General features: G+C 42.3%; 1 protein-coding gene across 2 annotated transcripts; it reads left to right on the top strand.

Moving 5' to 3' along the window:
• Positions 1-510: 510 nt before the first annotated feature.
• On the top strand, positions 511-15,089 carry LOC122403685 (aquaporin-like). Of its 2 annotated transcripts, none has more exons than XM_043407348.1 (5): positions 511-661; positions 10,804-10,991; positions 11,148-11,291; positions 12,221-12,676; positions 13,895-15,089. In XM_043407348.1, exons 1-5 carry the CDS (start codon positions 637-639, stop codon positions 13,898-13,900), a joined length of 819 nt encoding a protein of 272 aa, XP_043263283.1. In that variant the 5' UTR covers positions 511-636; the 3' UTR covers positions 13,901-15,089. The 2 variants fall into 2 exon arrangements, with proteins under 2 accessions (XP_043263283.1, XP_043263284.1); XM_043407349.1 differs by lacking the exon at positions 511-661 and adding an exon at positions 8,741-8,898.
• The last annotated feature ends 309 nt before the right edge of the window (positions 15,090-15,398 follow it).

A 15,398-nucleotide genomic window follows, 5' to 3' on the forward strand; every position in this document is an offset into this window, starting at 1 on the left:
TCGATTTGTGGCACTTTAAAGGCAACGAAAAAAAAAGAAACGAAAAAACATCGAGTTCTATACCATATTTGAAAATCATCGAAATCGGTGAGGAGTATTTTAAATAATTAAATTATAAATATAAATCTCGATGAAGTTGAAACGATTTTTGTTTTAGCAATGGGTTTAAGTCCATAGCTGTCGTAATGTTGGATCCATCGTTAATATCATCGCCTGTATGGTCTGCCGATGCTATTGCTTGTATCGCGACACATATCAGTGTCTGTAGGTTTTGAAAGAAAGAGATACGTGCTGATAAATGTTTTCCATAGTCTCAGTCAAGATCGCAGGCCAGAGTCCACGGCGCCTTGGGAATCGAACGTGTCCGGTCGTTTTTGAAGATCGAAAATAAACTCTGGACGCGTTGGAGGGGCGGAAGGAAGGTGGCGTCTGCACGTAGGAGGTCGTTGTTGAATCAACCGCGAGAGACCACGTGCCGACGCGATAAAAGTGCGTACGATCTGTTGCTGTTCGCAAACAGTCACGTTTGATCGAGCAGTGCGCGCTGTCTTCCTCGCTGTCGCTCGTTCACGATCCCGATCCCCGCGGTAGATCACTGAATCGATCCATTCGTGCAGCGTGCGAGCCACCGACGCCATGCCCTCCAGCAGACTGTGCACAGGTAAGAAGCGTCGCGGGAATTTCGATCGAAGGCGTCGAGTGAACCGAGTGCGCGATATTTGGCACAGTGATTCGTGGACAAACAAATAATAAGAATAGGTCGTTTGGTACATTCGAACGATTCAACTTTGGACGTAGTTTGGAAATAATCTTTTGGGGAAGATCGAAGGTACAGGAGTCCGTGAGTTCGTTCGTATTTGAATCACGTTTTAATAGATTTTCGAAATATTTTGTTTTAATATTACGCTCTTGTCTACGTGGGGCTTGAAAAAGTGTTTTCGAAAAATGGATATTGGAGTAAAAAATAAAAGAGATTATTCGTGAGGGTAAATATACGATGGAAAATAGTGAAATTTAAATTGCATTGTTTAAAATTCCCAAAAAATACGAACGAACCGCGTTGGAAGATAGTTTTTTTCTTCGAATGCACCAGCGACCGTGATTCGTTATGCAAACTAAGTGCGCGCTCAGTGTTTGATTCAATCGCTTCTGTACAAAGTGTGTCAAGTTTATGAAAAGTACGATTAACGTGCGAACAAAGCATACGTTCACACAACGTTTCAAGTTCGACTGAACGAATTGCAACGGAAATAAAAATCTTTTAAGAATGAAAACACGGCAAATATAGTTGCAGTTTGAAACTGTTCGCCACTCTGCGTTGTGCGCTCGTTCGATCGTCGTAAAAGTTCTTCAACATTGTGGAAAGAGGAAAGACACAGATGTTTCTTTCATTTAATATTTGCTTATCGATGCAAAGCTTTCCAAGAAATACGCATCGTCTCTGACCTCTTCGCATACAGGATTTAGGGACGAACGAAACGTCAAATAAACGATTTGTCAAACTTTTAATCGCGATAGCTCGCGATTGGGTTTGGATTCAGGTTTCTTGTTGAATCATTAGAATACGGAATCTAGAATAGCTTCCTGTCATTTTCTTTGAACCAAATTCGGAGAGCCGATCGAGAGTACACGTTGGAAAGACAGCTGCTGTACATAATGCACGACAGTGACTCGTACAACGCGTTCGCGGGAACGCGTGACGTAGTTCTGAGACTTTCCAACGACTGAACCGGACGATTATGATTCCCGGGAAGTTACCGTGGTGCAAATTCCAGATCGATAGCGCGGAAGACCTTGTGGCTCGTTGTATTTTGATCTCGACGAGCGAACACATGGATCATCGGAAAGTTTAAACGCCATGCGCGTGTTATCAGACGTTAAAAAGACTTTTGTTTCTACGGAATACCGAAAAAAGTAACACCATGAGATTCTGTTCATTATAAAAGCGACGTATGATGCTTTGCATAATTATAAATCATGGTTCCATATTTTTCGTTTTAGTACGAAAGTTGGAAAAATTGTATGTGCATGTTACGAATGAAAAATGAAAAGGGAACGAATAATGTTTCTAAAGAAATTTCAATGGGAAAATGTTTTATAATCGTGTTAACATGACGTGCGGTTATTAAACGAAACGAGAAAAGGATTCGTTATGAAAGTGATTTAACGAACGTAAACATATAAATGCCTCGGTAATAGCAGTGTTACGTTTCTAGACTCGTAAAACCAACGAAACGTTAGGATTTATTGTAGCGCATACTGTGTTTATAACATGATTAATTCGTAAATCTTGGAGACAAATATTTTCGAATCGATGTAACGGTGTCAGCTGATGATAGAGGATTCGTAGCGACGGAAAAATGTTATTCGATGAAAACATCGCGGTTTTTGAGTCATCGACCTGTTTGCGAGTCACGTACAGAGATTCGACGCGAGAGTGGACGTCGATATAATCAGAGCGAACAGATGAGGACTCGTAAAGATAAAAGCAAAAATGTAAATACGCCTCGGAAATATATCTATGTACCAGTTAATTTGTTCAATAGAAGAAACACTTCGGTTGGTCCTACCATTTGGCCATTTTTAGGCCTTCGCTGGATCGTTGACATCTCATCAACCCGAATGTTGACCATTGCCGAGCACTGAATAACCAATAAGCAATTAAAGCCATTGCTACTTAAGGGGTTAGAGCGTTACAAAAGTTCGTCACTTCGATGAATATTTCAGGTTCGTTAAACGGGACGTGGACACGGATGCCTGTTTCTTGTGAAACTTTAATTATTCATCGTTCGAAGTACGGGGATTTTTAAATAGAATTTCAATAGCGCCGTACCAAGGTCGGGGCTGGACAAGAAAGAGAACCGACTTTTCTCGTTTCACGTAACTCCATTTACTACTATGATTCTCCTCCGGTCGTTTGAATGGTCTCCGTCGTGCACCAGACACCCTAACAAATTTTAACATCGACATTTCAAACGCGATACAGCTTCTATTTAATATCCAATAAATAGGCACTTAGAATTTTCTTTCCGAGGAGAGAAAAAACGCGAGATGTTTCACTGATACCGTTTTTGGTAATTTTGCACGATCTTCGACTAAAACATTTCTAAAACCTTTTTTAACGTCACGTCCGTGCTACAACTTGTACCTGGTGTCATCCTAAAACCGATTTCTACCCCTTGCGACACATATTTGACCCTGTTTGATACGCTTGGTTCACAGCAACCCTATCGACTACCTCCGCTATCCCCCCTTTCCACCGAACGCGAAACTCTTGAATCGCTGTTAGAACGTAATCCACGCTTACGAAATTTACACGTGTCAAGGTCGACGTAAACAACGGGAGCAAATGTTATCACTTAACGTCAACCGATAACGCTGCGTCCCACTGTTTGTTCCGTCAGAAAAAGCATTTATTGGGACGAAGTGCAATGGAATTTGTCTTTGAAAATCTCGTCCTGCGTAGCTCTTATCAATCGGTCGTATTTCACACGGTAGCTTTCCAGATTACGATTCCCTTTAGCGATAAGGAGCCTGGTCGTTACCTCGTCGACGTCGACGATTTTTCATCGGGATCCCCGGTTTTTCCGCCAATCGTTCACCGGGATGATCAATGGCTCGTCGCTAATTGGCGACTAATGGGTAATTCGATCGATTTTAATGGCGAAATTTATCGAGTCGCGGTGCGTCCCGACGGCAAACGGGAAAGCTGAAACGATAATACAGTATCGAATGTCTGATCGATAAGGGATGAAAACGAGTGCGCGCAAATAGGCGACGCGTACCGCTAGAAAACCGAGAAAAATTACGCAATTCTGCGTCGGTCGTTCATAAATGTCAAGTGTTTTTCATTTCGTACTGCACGTTGATCTCGCCTCTGTCTAAATTCTCGTACGTCGAACGATACGTTTTTCCAAACGCATTGTTTCCCAGATACTGTTTGTTTTCATTTAAACACACAAAACGAAATGTTATCGAGTGTTTATTTTCAACGATAGTATCCGCTATCTCGCGGCAAATGATAAAAATATTTTCATGATACTCGATAAAGCGACGTCAGAGGCGATCGAAGTCAGAACAAATGATCATGAAATCATTTTAAACATAAATGAGTTTTTGGACTGGTTCAGGACTCCTTTTATCCACAAAAGACAAGGGTGAATATTTTACGAACAGGGAAGGTACGAGGTAGTCTTAGTTAGCCGGACCGAATTCGTTGCAGTTATCCGGGAAATATTGTACTCAGTTTTTAAAGTTAGATTTTTAAAAAAATGCGACGACTTGAGAGGATAGTCTGAAACCTCGTTGCAAGAATGCAATTCCATCGGACGCGTAGCACGGTGAGCTAATGAAAATTGGTTGTAGAAGAACCTTGAGGGCAGAAAAGAAAAGACGACGACTCGCGGCGTCGTGCTCGGGCAACCTGCCACGAAGCCATTAGTCAATTTGTGCTCGAACTGTACACCGTCCAGTATATCTAACGGCGTTCATTCCTCTGATAGGCAGATTATACGGACAAATTGCCGGGTAATCTCTCGCTGGCGTTTCTATGGAATCGGTCGATTGTATGCAGATCGTAGATTAAGACTTCGTTATAACCTTGGACCACCTAGGAGCTTGCCAAAAGAAACCCTCAAAATTCGTTTTCAACGATCTGTTGACCGGAGAGAATCTTGCTCTCGTGATAAAGAGTTTTCGAAAATCGTCTCTCGGAAGGATTTCGAAACGTCACGCGCGAGCCACGCTGTCTCAAAATTTTTAATCCACCCGTCTCTTATCTCCGTTCTCTTTCCTGAACGGGCTCGAATCAAAGTCAGCGATAAAAATGTGTCTCGACAGTGACCGAAGAAATGCTCGAACCGCCTTCTGTTTGCGAGCGAAACGAAACGGCGGGAATAAATTACGCGTAATTGCATTGTGTCGAGAGAATCGAGGGCAATTATGCATTCGTCGACGCAAAAGCGAACGCGGAAGGTATGTTAATTGTTTGTGCGAGTCGGGCTTAAGTGTACCTCGAAATTGAGAGAGATAAATTGAAGAGTTGAATAGTTTTCTCGATTCCAGCGCGAACAAAGACAAGGCACGAGCTCCGCTGGAAAAAGGAGAATTAATTTTGATAATCTGTGTCGAAAACACAGGATCTGCATAGATCTACACAGATCCTACACAGAAAACTAATTTTTATTAAATTGGTTAAAAATAGATGTACGCATCTTGTACGGCGCGCCCCAGTATGAGTTATAGCCGAGAAATGGCGGGGGAAGCATAAAATTATGGACGAAGCGCCAAGAATCAAATAAAAGAGAAACATTTACAATGGAACTGGCATGCAGATGTGCACGTTCGTAATCGTGATTTTTTAATTAGAAGCGCGGAAAATGTGTTTGTTCGCAATCGTGCTCCTCTGTATAATAGGATACCAGCTTGTTACGTAATGCGTTTAATATCGCAACGTTTTCCATCGCGATCGGGAATCCGTCTAGGAAAAAAGACAATCGTGCGCGCCGGCTTATTATCTAAATGGAACATTCGTTACTATCGATAAGAGGAATCGATTAATCCCGCGGATTAATTTAGCGCGATGGTTATTTCTATAGGTCGGGCTGTAGAAGTCACGACGTGACCGACGATTTTCACGGTTCGCTTATTGTTAGCCTTGGAAATTAACGTTCTCCGACATAATTGCAAGACAATTTTCTTTTAAAAATGATTCAAGACTTGCTCGTATCAATTGTTCATCGTATTACGATTCCATTTGTATCTCTTTTATTTAAGACAATCGTGAAATTCAAAGACCAGAATCTTAACTATTCGTTTATTGTTTGCTCGTTAATATTAATATATCTCTATGTGCTTTGCAATAATGCACGATTCCACGAATTTCATCGAAGAATAATAAATATATTTTCCAAGTTTGCGATCATTTTCGCGGTGCAAAAATGACAGAAGCGACCGACCATGGGGTGAAAAAAAACGATTTCACGCTCGTCGTTGGCCCCGGGTGCATCGAAAGCGATCCCGAACAGCGCGAGGGAACGAAACGAATGATTTTTCCGCGGAACACGTCCACCTATTTGCATTTTGTATAACCGGGCAGCGTGTATTGCAAACCGCGAATTCGCCTTTCTGGCCCCGAATACACGGAAAGTAATCAGGGATGCACGCTCATTGGAAGAGTGCACTGTGATTGATGCACCTGGTCTGTCCATGCACTCGCTGTTGGGCCGATCGACTGCTCGCTTTGATGAAAATATCCATATCTGTGGAAATTGGATTCGCATGGACATCGTCGGCACAATTCGCGATTTCGTTATCTGCAATCACCGACAATCTCGGTCCTCGCGCAGAACGATCGACCCTATCGAACGAGACTCGACGTTACGAATCGTTCGACTGCTCGATACGTGTTTCGATTCGCCGTCAACGTTAACATTCTCGTCGTTTAGCCCTCGTCGGATATGGTACAAAATTCAACAGTTTTTTCGTATCTAGAGACGCCCTCGACGTTTGTCTAAATCATGGTGCTGTCGTATACGATTTTACAAGTATTTATTTATTTATTTAATGCACGTTTAGTAGACTTACGATGGCTTCCATATAGTGAGTTACAATTACTCGTTCTCTTATAATCCGATAATCTAGTAAACTTAATTTCAAAACCCGTTACGCTTCGTTTGTCACTTGAAAACAATTTGTTTCCGTTTTCTGTGGATCTACGACTAAGTTTTCCGAGTTGAATTATCGGCATAACGATTCCGAACGTATTGTTAGGAACAAGTATATCTTCTGACGCTTGCCCGAGGGTAGGCGCACCTGCGACGCAAGAAATTACGCGGTGGAAAAAAAAAACAAAGAACAGTTGGAAACTGCATTATCTGAATTAAGGCCGTCTCGTCGGTCACTGTCGGAAAATATTAGCGATAGTTCAACAAAAAATCAATCGATCGCGCGGAGGCGGCGAGTACTGAACATGCAAATACCTTAACGCGAGGTTTTTTGAAAATATCATTCGAATAAACCCTCTGTCATCAACGAAATATGCTTTTCCATCGATCCCAACAAGATTTCTCAAATTTAATAATATTTCAGGTGTTTTAAAATAGATTATACAAGTAAATACTTCGACGAATCAGTTCACAATCGTCTGCGAGGATAAGTTTTCGTCCCGTGGACTTTGGTATAGCAATTTGTACACGTTCGTAAATTTTGGGGACCGGGTTTACGAACTGTGGGACTCGCGTGCGCTGTTCCTCCATCTTGGATGGGACGGACGTGTACCGTAGAGTAATTTTGGGCCCCCGTACGAGGCACGGTGCCCGAAAACGCGAGATTTATGACGTTCGCGGGCCCGCGTTACGGTGCATCGACGAATTCCATGCATCGGGACTGGATTCCACACTACGCAACCACCACGAAACGATTTTATGACCGGTTCCGAACGATTCCCGTGAATTTAAACGCGACTCGTTCGGACTACCTTGACTCAAATACCGGGATACGTGGTTCGAATCGTGATCAAGGCTACTCCGTCCGCTTTTTTTTTAACCAACTCTCGACCCTGGGTGCAATTAGCGATGGCTGTAAGTTCGCTGATTCGGTCTCTGGGCCCTCGTGGTTCATCTTAACACCGAAACGGCGCGTTTTGAGTGCACAAAGAATTCAGTCGCATTGTTATCGATGCATCCAAATGATTCAATGTACGAAAATAACGGTAAGGACTCGTGCACGCGTGCAATATTGGAAAATTTGAGAAGGTTATGGGTATCAACGTAGTTTTACGTCGCTAGATGCAAAGATACAGTACAATATCTTATTCATCGTGTGTCTTGCACAATAAACTAACAAGATAACGTCTTGCGACGTCAGTGACCGGTTTATGTACTTACAAATCTTTGTTGTGGACAACAGAAAACATTCGAAACTCCGATAAAATAATATATATCGCTCGACGAAACTACGTGACTAATTAAAACTGCTGAAATAGTCTCGTAACTTCATTATTATACCGAGAAAAAAAGTTACGGGACGCTGACCCCGAATCACTATCGAAGCACGCAAATTAACCGAGATATGTTAGTGGTATTAAGACATTTCTGCAACGTCTAATAGTGTTTTTGGGATCAATTTAATTTATTATTCACATTAATCGAGACCTAGCTGTGCTTTGAACATGAATAACAAGATTCTTGACAAAAATATTCCACCATTAGCCTTTTCGGGCCAGCTAGATCTCGTTGTCACGATAGTTGAATAGAGATAAATGCGTGTTTAACAGTTTTTAGGGTCGATCGAATTTATTATTCGCGCTAATCGAGACCTAGCTGTGCTTCAAACATAAATAGCAGGATACTTGAGAAAAATATTCCATCGATCATTAGCCTTCGGATCCACGATCCTCCTCCTCTTTCGAACCTGCCTTCCTGTCGATGAATCTCGAGGAAGATTACATTGTATCGCACTTCGAGGATAAAAACGAATTGCCGGAAATCATTACTCGAGCTCGTCCCGCGAGATTCATCTCGAATTTTCTCGCCTCCTCGTCGGAAATTTCAGCCGAGGCGGACTTTGTCCAGCTCGACACGGACTCCGTCGATGCTCGATCGTACGTCGATCGAATTTTGATAAGATTAACAGGGAAACGCGCTCTTTTCGGCGATGTTTACGCGCGGTTATCTCTATCTGCTCGTCGAACGATGTACAGAGGAACACTCGTGCACGTCGAATAGACCGCGAATAATCCAGTCGCGAGCAGACTCGTGTTAACGCGTGCGATTCGCGTACGTCCTTCGCTGAGTCAACCTCGCAGAGTCAACTGTTCCGGGAGCTTACTCCGTCGGTGGAAGTCGGTTCGCCTACACGTCGACACGCAGGAGCAACGAATAATGTGTCGAGGGCACGGTAAGATCCGTGAATTGATTCTTTTTTTTTGGACGAAATTCTTCGCCCGGTTCCCTCGAGGAACCCAGGAGGATCGAGGAAAGTGAAATTGTGCCGAAAGTGCGAAAAAAAGTGTTTTCCCGGCGTGTTTACCGAGTTCACGATGCACCTAGTTCATCGAATTCTTCGAGCACCTTCATTTTAACGCGATGTTACGTTCTCCGTTGCGCAAGATCAAAGGATCCCTCATCGCCTTTCAATCTGTATATTTGTATTGCCGTGTTCTATACGTCGTTATCCAGTGTGTTTGCTTATTTTATATTTTCCCTAGATCTTCTATTTCAGAAGTTCCCCAAGAAAGAAAAGCAATTTCGCGTCTAGCTTTTTAAAATGATTTTTATGCCTCCTGTAGACGTAGGCAGATGTCAGTCGTAGACAGTTCTTAAACAGGATTGGAAAAAAACCTGCTCAGACATCGTTGGCACAATGATTTCACCATCGACGTTGCTTACAGAGCGCAACGTGCTTAGGAAATAATTTCGTTTGAAAAACAGCTTTGGGCAATGCGTTGTTTTATGGTTGTTCGACTCCTGGGAACGGTGATTCGAACCTTTCCATCGGCGAAATTGCAAATTTTTAGCGTCGTTAAAACGACGAAGCGATAATTAGTCGTAGAAAAAAGTTAATTCGCGAGGTAAATAATGATGTTTTGTACGGGAATGATGCCTTTCGAGTAAACGACGTGGTAATGATTTATATAAATGGCAGGTACAGAGGTTGCCAACAGGTTGCCCGAAGTGTGTCAGAAAATATGAAACGAAAATTTGATGTTCTTCGTTAAACTATGACTAATCTATTGATGAATACATTTCTCGATGCATAGATAAGATATTTCCCGAAACACGTGTCACTTCAAACAATGATATAACACGTTTACCATCGCGAATAGATGAACGTTTCTGTTATTTTCACAGTTAAACATTATTTTTACTCGAGCCTGTTATATATTTATAGTTTGTGGACTGTCACGTTGCATCTCTTGCAGTATCTTTTCTCCCCTCCGTTTTATATTATTTTGAAGTATGGATTCTCCTAGAAGATTTTCTCTTTATGAAAGTTGTCTTTTATTATTGGTTCAGTTTTAGTAGTGTTTTATTGGGTACTTAGATACTTATGTACAGTTCTTTTACACCACATATATGGTTTCACAATTTTTCTCTTTTCTCTCTTTTCTTACAACTCAACAACATCTTAACTCTAGTTACATATAAAAAAAATATAGAAAATTATAAAACGTTATATAAATATATATCTAATTCTATAATCCAGTAGGAACCTGTTTTTTTTTTGGTATCGTCAATTGTTTCTATCTACTCGATCTTCTATCTTCGATCTTAAAGAGTTTACTGGGCGATCAAGATCGTCGGATCAGGAAAGTACGCAACCTGAAAGCGCGCAATTATTCAACATTTTATTATAATTCCGCTCTTCCAAATACAGGTATATTTTGTACACGCGTTTTTCCGTGTTCTAAAAATAGTATCGAAATCCAAGCATCCTCGCATCTTTTTAAAAAACATATAATTCTATTAATAAAGAAAATAGAAGCCATAGTAGATACTAGTGAAATTTTTTTTATATTCCGTGCCATGACTGAGCGAAATACTATGTCTCATGTAAATTCAAGTTATCGAAGTTAAAAATAACCGGACGTTCCATATGTATCGGAATCATAATTATACATACACCACGATCGAAATTATCGAATCGGAATCACAACGCGATTTATCGTAGTTCCTCTACGATCGAACCCGTTTAAATTATTGTTTGTCGAAGGATCATTGGGCTAGTTGTCAACGTAGAATTCAAATTGTTCGATGATAAAGTAGACGATTCACGATTTCAACGACTGTTCCGTTTTTCCAGGTTTCAAGAAACTGATGCAAGGCGAAGGCGGGTTGAAGAACATCGTGTTGGTAGCCCTGGCTGAGATGATAGGCACCTCGATGCTGGTCCTGATGGGATGTATGGGATGCGTCGGAAGCCTCGGCGTGATTCCATCTCACTTTCAGACTTCGATAACCTTCGGTTTAGCCGTGATGGTTGTGATTCAGGTCGGTGGGGATCCATAAAAGAAGTTTCTTAAGGCTTCTTAATGGGATTAATCGAGCTTTCGAGCCCAATGCCGCGGCAGTTCGCGTACGAAGATATATTCGCAACGATCGCCTCCGTTTAGCTTGATTTCACTTTGTTTCTGATTTCGTTTGCAGTCCGTTGGACACATCAGCCAAGCTCACGTTAATCCAGCGATCACTGTGGGGGCGATCGTACTTGGAAAGAAGACTCTCTCGGAGGGTTTGATCTACTTGTTGTCCCAGATGATCGGCGCTATCGTCGGATTTGGAATTCTAAGGGTTGGTATATCTCGAACTATTCGAGTGTTAAATAATCGAATAAGAGAAGGAAAAGAAATCGTTACAAAGTAAACTTAAGCGATAGTATACTCGAGGTTAACTTGATTTTCGATAACACGTTTCAGCGTAGTCAGAACTTTACCCTCGGCGCGTACTGCTTATCGAGGTTCACGACCTTTGTCCAATCTTCGATTCAAAAATGTCGTACGGGAATTTACGCAACGCTCACCATTTCTAACATCGTGGTGTTTTTACGATGATCACGAAAAATCAATGTCCATCCTGGTCTAGGAGCACACTCGATCTTCGACAGGCTAAAGTGGGACACTCCGTGCACGATATCGACAATAATCACGCGTAAAGTCGATAAAAGAAACCAAAGAATCGCAACAATAATTAACACTGTTTCATTAATTTCGTAAGATTAGATACTGTGCCCGAGAGCTTGTCGAACCAAGATTAAAACGAGACACTTTATACGATACTCTGGCACTCGGGACCATAGTTAACACAATTTTAATTGTTTTACGAGACAAATGGTTTCCATCGCGCCATAATTTTAGAAAATGTGACAAACAAATTGTATTTGAGTATCCAACTATAGAAAAATTGTCAAATCCTAGTATATACCGCGCTATTATAGCAAATTTTACGTTTATCGTATCGTTGCATGTGTCAAATTGTAAACGTTACAAGACTTTAACGATCGTTTATCGTTTACAAAGTTTACGTTCTCGGAACTCTCGCGCATTATAATTATCGAACGTGATATTTATAAACTAATCGGACGCGTTGCTCGAATTTACTAACGGATCTTTATTAAGAGTATTTATAAAAACAACTCTATCCATTTCTGGCAACAGATTATCTTGAGAATCGACATTTATTTCCAAGTATCGTGCAATTCGTTGACATTTCTCGCGTTCCAGTTGGTGACGCCGTCAGATCATCTGACGGCCAAAGGCGTGGCCGAATTGGACTCGTTTTGCGTGACCGATCTTCACGCGGATCTGTCGGCCATCCAAGGGCTTCTTCTCGAGGGCATATCCACCGGTATATTGATGCTGGTCGCGTGTGGCGTTTGGGACAAGAGGAGCGTAAAGAACACCGACTCCTTATCGCTTAGATTCGGTCTGACCGTCTCTGCGCTGGCTCTGGCCTTTGGTCCTTATACGGGTTGCAGTATGAACCCTGCCAGATCGCTGGGCCCGGCTATCTGGAACAACCAATGGACCCATCACTGGATCTACTGGTTCGGACCCATCGGTGGTGCCCTTCTCTCCGCCTTCATGTACAAAACCACTTTTGGTGTGCCGGACGACGAGGAAGAGGACACTATTCCGGAAGCTGTTGCCTTGAGCACCGTAGATACTCAAAAAGCAGAGGTGAGATCACGAAACGTGTCGAAAGAAACTGTTACTGGTGTCTCTGCAACCCTGGTCCAAACGGAAGACGAGTTGAAATCGGTCGAAATCGAAGACAGCCATTTTTGTTTGGCGTGAAATCGCCATCTTTTTTTAGTATCAGTCAGCCGCCTGCGAATTAAAGGAGATTATTTCATTTCATTATTTTATTTATAAATGCCACGAGAAGAGCAGAGAATCAATTTCTGGGCCTATTATAAACATTTCGCTTAGAATTCGGGCGCTAAATTTTTGTTTGGTGCAAAATCGTCATCTTTCTATGAGGGAGGGATCACACAGCTGCCTGAGAATCGTAGAAGATTATTCCCATACTTAAAATCTAATTAAACCATTTACAAATGCCACGAGAAGAGCAGAAAATTAATTTCCGGACCTATTATAAACATTTTGCTTAGAATTCGATTGCCAACACGGGTTTTCGTGGATTTCGCTAACATTCAGGGTTTGTGTGGCTGTGCTAGCAAAAATATCGATTTGCATGCGCGTACGCGTAGGCTAACCGCCAGCAAATTGAAGTACGCGCAATTTTCGCGGGAACGACAGGTTCTATCACAACGATATTGCTTTTTAACTGGGTCTCCTGTTCGACTCGAAACGAGACATTAAAATAACCGTGGTACGAGGCCCGCCAGCCTTTATCGTGTAAACGTCATGCGCACCGTGCATCAGGGGTTTTCGCATGACGCGGATTATCTTGTAAGGGCTGGCCATAAAAGTCGACGATAAATCGTTGGTCGGGTCTGGGAAGTTCGGTGAAACTGGTTTTACGGGGCGGCTGGATTTAAGATCCACGGTTTACCGTCGATTGGGAACCTTAACGCGGATCAAGAGAAAGTCGTTTCGGGGATAGCGTGTCTTACACCCGTCGCTCAACTTCTTATTCTATGGCTTCTTTGTGCTTGGTGTCGCAAATTGCGCGAGAAACGTCGTCAGTTCGATCTTACGTTAAAACTGACTATGGCGAGGTCTCGATTCGTGAGATCGATTAGACGAAGTTCCCTTAACAGTGGACGCTCGAAGCTTCCATTTTTTATAATTTTAGAAACTGTTCGATCTAACGTTTGTTGTGGTATTTATTTTTAGGAATCAGAAGACCTCTGTCCCTTAAATCTTTTTTATAATCGCGATTTCCTATTTCGATCAAAGCTCACCGAGCCTCGTTCCTTTCTCCTGTTGTAGGCTTGATCCGAACGGAGGGCGGATCGATCGAAGGCGTCCTGGGTACAGGATCGATCGACACTTTTTTCGAGAAACCACAAGAGATTAAGCATTTAATGGAGGACAGCCGCTCTCGAAGCCCACGGACGATCCAATGTTCGCTCGAACGAGGCAGAGTCGATAGGACGGAGCTTGGAAGCTCGTTTATCGCTTCTCGAAACAAACATCCTACACATACACGACCAATCGCATAACCAGGATCAACTCACGCGATCCTATCGTCTCAGCGTTGTTCGTTAATTTCGCGAAATCACCAGACTGTCACTGAAATCGCTCGTCTCGTTCGTCCTTTGCCTCGTGAGTACAGTAGTCCTTCGCTTAAAGACAGAATTGACGGTTCTTCGTTGACCCGAGCGACCTGCGGCTCGATTAAAAACCCTCGGTGCTGCAAATCAAAAACTTGTTTACTTTTTCACCGGTAACTTTTGTTCTTTGGGAGCTATTACAATTTTTTGTAATAAAAATAGTCTAAATTCGAACTAGTTTTCGGTAGAAACTACGAAGTTACGAATTCGTACGTTGAAGTCTCCGTTCACTGTCCTCTTCGAACAACTGTAACTGAAAATATGTTTTCGGTCTTTAAGCGAGGTATTAATACTTCGATACAGTGGTTCTCAACCTTTGGCGTAACGGTCAAAGCAAGGAACAATGTACAATCGCGCGTAATTGTATAGGCTGCTCTTGCTGTTACGTTTAGAGAGACACGTTCAGTGTTGATTTCGTGAACGGAAAATCACTGTACCGATTCATTTCATCGTCGCCGCGTTAGTCTGTTTATTTTCTACGTTACACGGATTCGAGATGACCATTGCGAGGTTTGAATACACTTTGTAACGGACCGATCAAACGCCCCTGCGTCGAGCGTGCCATTTGAACCGGATAAACGCGTCGCAAACAATAGGTACGCATGTCGTCCGTCTGTTATATTGTACAAAATCGTCACACTTTTGAATCTTGCAATTATCCCGCTTATGTGTGTCGGATTTCGGGCGAATCGATCGTTGTAACATTAATTCGCGAGCTTTATGGAGGCTCGCGCGTAACAATGCGCTCGGATATTAATTATCCCCCCGGTTGGATATCGTGCGCAATTAATTTTACACGAATCGACATTCATCCCTTAGGCGATACAGAAAAATAAAATAAATTAATATATTGTTTTTCCACGCGTGTCGACAATTTAAATCCTAAATACTTTCGATGGAATTTCCCCTTAGCACGTAGGATTTCGTTTAGGAATTTCACGTAAAAGTGAAACGATCGGCGATTCGATATTCGCAAGTTAGAAACGTTTCTCCCGCTGAGCAGCCAAGTATGCCGGTCGGCCTACGTTGCAGGCGTTTCATATTAATTTCGCTGGCACTTGCAATCAAATCAGTCGAACGCAGGTAGGTATTTCTTCGATTCTTTAAACGAGAAAAAAAGATTATTTGAAACCCGCGTATGAAGGGGGAAAAATTCAAAC

Source organism: Colletes gigas, unplaced genomic scaffold (genome assembly GCF_013123115.1).
Source record: "Colletes gigas isolate AHSC1104 unplaced genomic scaffold, ASM1312311v1 Colletes_gigas_Sc00069, whole genome shotgun sequence".
NCBI classification, from domain to species: Eukaryota; Metazoa; Arthropoda; class Insecta; order Hymenoptera; family Colletidae; genus Colletes; species Colletes gigas.

Excerpts from the sequence above, each read along its gene's own strand:
- LOC122403685 (XM_043407348.1), top strand. The coding sequence starts at position 637 with ATGCCCTCCAGCAGACTGTGCACAG. Across the intron at positions 10,992-11,147 it reads CCGTGATGGTTGTGATTCAG|TCCGTTGGACACATCAGCCA; the intron begins GTCGGTGGGGAT and ends TTTCGTTTGCAG. Across the intron at positions 11,292-12,220 it reads TCGGATTTGGAATTCTAAGG|TTGGTGACGCCGTCAGATCA; the intron begins GTTGGTATATCT and ends CTCGCGTTCCAG.